General features: G+C 42.0%; 1 protein-coding gene across 1 annotated transcript; it reads right to left on the bottom strand.

Annotated features, from left to right (window-relative positions):
* Positions 1 to 943: 943 nt before the first annotated feature.
* On the bottom strand, positions 944 to 2,148 carry LOC132823207 (heterogeneous nuclear ribonucleoprotein A3-like). The gene has a single exon (XM_060836812.1). The coding sequence runs from the start codon at positions 2,110 to 2,112 to the stop codon at positions 1,141 to 1,143; it is 972 nt and encodes a 323-aa protein (XP_060692795.1). The 5' UTR covers positions 2,113 to 2,148; the 3' UTR covers positions 944 to 1,140.
* Positions 2,149 to 3,451: the final 1,303 nt, after the last annotated feature.

The raw sequence follows: 3,451 nt of genomic DNA, 5'->3' as shown, positions 1-3,451 counted from the left end.
CAGGCTGTACACCAAGACTATTTCTCCTCACTATGGAAATGTAGAATGGGGGAAAAGGGAGGATGAAGTCAGTTTAGAATGAAATGAGCAGAGATTGCAAAAGGGCCATGAATATTAGAAATTCTCTTCCAGAGAATTATGGATATTCCATTATTGACATTTAAGGCAAAGCCAGATTCTTTTGATCTTTCAGCCAGCAAGGGATTTGCGGAATGGATGAGAAAAGGAAAATTTTGGGTAGATAATCTGTCATGATTGTACTGAATGTCATATTTTGAGAGGAAGGCAATGGGAAACTCCATCTCAGCTACTCAAATGAATAACTCAAGACTTGAATTCAGATCTGCCACAACAGGCAGGCAAATTCAAACTGTTTGGCATTCCCACATGAATTATTTCCAGAATGCTCAGTGACCAAAAGTTATATCCACTTCGTCAAATTCTAAAAGTCCCATGTTTTCTTGACAATTTAGCTGAATACTGGACATAATGGGAAGAGACTATGAAGTTCCACCCACTAATCATTAGCCTGCTTGACAGATCCATCCCCAAATGAAAATATTTGTCAACATATTTTCTATACCATTACTTCACATGTGTGTTTTTGTAATGAAGAGCATTTACCAAAATGTGAATAGAACCATCACTGATAGACAGAAGTTGCCTCTGCTCAACTGGTAACATCTTTTAGACTTGAATTAAGTATCTTGACCTTAAAAACTTTCAAATCCCAGCCTTATCAGTACCAAAAAGGAAGCCACTCAAAGAGAAGAACGTCAGGATTTTAAAATTTAAAAGCATTTTTTTTCTAGAATGAACATGTTTAATGTCTAATCATTTTTAAAAAAGAAACAGGATGTGCTCACTTACTAACTTCCCAAATGGTTATAAATGATAGTGCTAATCACAAAAGTAATTTCAGACTTGCAAGGTAAACTGGACAGACTGTAAACTCAATTTTTTATTGTGAAAAAGTATACAATTATCCTTGATTAGTTGAATACATTATGTAGCTTTGTAGCTACATATGTACATATCAAATACGTCCCCCTTACACAGTTTACACACAATTCACTTTTAGTTTGAGCCATTTGTGTACAAATCAAATACTCCCCCTTACATATTAAATTCATGCGCATGTTAAAAGGAATATCCTCCATAATCTCTGGCTCTGCTTCTATTACTAACACCGTAATCTCCCCTGTAAGGTCCAGCATATTTCTCCATACCACCCCCTCCTCTCATGGGACCATAGTTGGACTGCTCAGGGGAGTAACTCCCAAAGTTGTCATACATGTCATCGAAATGGTCATTATTGTATCCTCTTTCTCCTCCACCATAGCTCCCAAAGCCGTAATCCCGAATTCGATCACCGTAGCTGCCTCCCGAGAAAGAACGATCACGCCGAGGATACCCCCCATCACCATAACCACCATAGACGTCGCCTCGATTTCCTCTATCATTGTAGTAGCTGCCTCCGCCGCCATACCCGGCCGCGTTTCCAAAATTGCCATTACTCCGACCGTTTCGCTGGCTAAAGTTGCCAGCTCGGCCTCGAGGTCTAGTTCCGCTCTGCATCTCCTCCTTCGACAAACCTTTCTTGACTTCACACCGGTAGCCATTAATCATGTGGTACTTCTGTATTACCGCTTTATCAACAGAATCATGGTCATCGAAGTACACAAAGGCAAAGCCTCTTTTCTTGCCAGTCTCTCGGTCACAGATCACATCTACTTTCTCAATCATACCATAGTCTGAGAAGTAGCTTTGTAAATCATTCTCGCCAAGGTTCTCTTTTATACCGCCAACAAAGATCTTCTTTACCTTCATGTTGAAGCCAGGTTTGTTGGAGTCTTCCCTTGGCACAGCTCGTTTCAGATCCACCGTGCGGCCATCTAAGACATGAGGCCTAGCAGCCATTGCAGCATCCGCCTCGCTCGGCGAAGAATATGTGACAAAGCCGAAGCCTCGGGGGCGCCGGGTGATCGTATCTTGTACGACAACACAGTCAGTTAGCTTCCCCCACTGCTCAAAATGGTTCCGCAGGTTCCCCTCCACCGTTTCGAAGCTGAGCCCGCCAACAAATAGCTTACAGAGCTGTTCCCTCGCCATGTTGCAACAACTGCTTTCACTTCACACTGCGGGAGACTGACTGACTGCCTAATGAGCGCCTTATATAGCGGGGAGGGAGGGGGCGTGGCCACACCCCCGTTCCGACGTTCTGATTGGTTCCTCCCTGGCTGCTAGGTAACCTCAGCCCCATTCTGTGCTGCAGTTGAGGAGCCCTGTCTGTTCCATTGTCCTCCAGAGAGAGAGAGAGAGAGAGAATCATCACCTCAAGCTGCAAGCTCGTGCTCACCCCAACAGAAACACAGGCTTTATTTATAGTAACGAACAGAAACGTTCAGGCTTAGCCTTTACTAAGCACTTTCTTAAGTAAATTACCCGTCCCTCAAATTTGTACCTTACCTTTCATGAATCACTGCAAAGAACAGATGCAAGCTGGTGAAATTTGAATCTAAAACTGAAATATTTAAAGTGTAATGATGACTGAGAGATGTTTGTTAATATCATAAATTTACCTGGTTTCCTATAGTCTTTTAGAGAAATGTAAATCACCATATGCACCTGGTTTGGTCTTCATGTGGCTACAGGTCCAGAGGAGGTGATCAACTGTTAACAGTCTTGAAAGCTATTCAGTTTTGTCAACCACTTTTTTTAAAAAAAAGTCTCCAAAAAAAAATCAAGAGCACCTGATTTCTACCTATGCAAGAAGGTAACCAGGAAAAGGCACAAGGCCTAGTAGGGATCAAAGTGAAAACCTGTGTGTGGAGCTAGAAGACATAAAACTGAAGTTGAGTTTTACTTTAGATACAGATGCAACAGCAAGTTTGTAAATCAGGGGGTAGGGGCAGTATGATATACTCGAACACAGTCGCATCAAAGAAACAATAGTGGCTTGGAAATCATCAAATCCCCAACTCCAAATGGAAGTGTATTCTAGTCAGCTGTGGAAGGAAAAAAGGAGATTGCAGGGATTCACCATTATTAACATGACTTTTGTTTTTGGCAGTTGGGGGGGGGGGGGGGGGGGGGGGGGGAAGGGAGGGAAAGAGAGAGAGAGCGCACAAGTACTGCAGTTTATGTAGTCAATTTAACATTAATTAAGTGCTTGCTAAAACGTATTGCATGGTAGGGCTCTTGCTTCTTAAACTCACCTGTGGAGGAGATGCAAGGTAATTTAGTTCCAAAAATACTTAAGTTGCCAGAAGTAGAGAGAGTGGTAAATCAAAGGAAGTTTTTTAAATAAGGGGAAGTCTATGTCAAGTGATGTAACAAGTTTTGGTGCTGGATCTCTTGCTGTTGGTGTACATTAATGAAATAGCATATCACCAATTTTCATGTCTAAGTAGTGAATAAAGTTTTAGACTACAGGATGACAGATGGGCCA

The sequence above is a fragment of the Hemiscyllium ocellatum genome, chromosome 16 (genome assembly GCF_020745735.1).
Source record: "Hemiscyllium ocellatum isolate sHemOce1 chromosome 16, sHemOce1.pat.X.cur, whole genome shotgun sequence".
NCBI classification, from domain to species: Eukaryota; Metazoa; Chordata; class Chondrichthyes; order Orectolobiformes; family Hemiscylliidae; genus Hemiscyllium; species Hemiscyllium ocellatum.
This window is presented reverse-complemented; position numbering and strand designations above follow the sequence as displayed.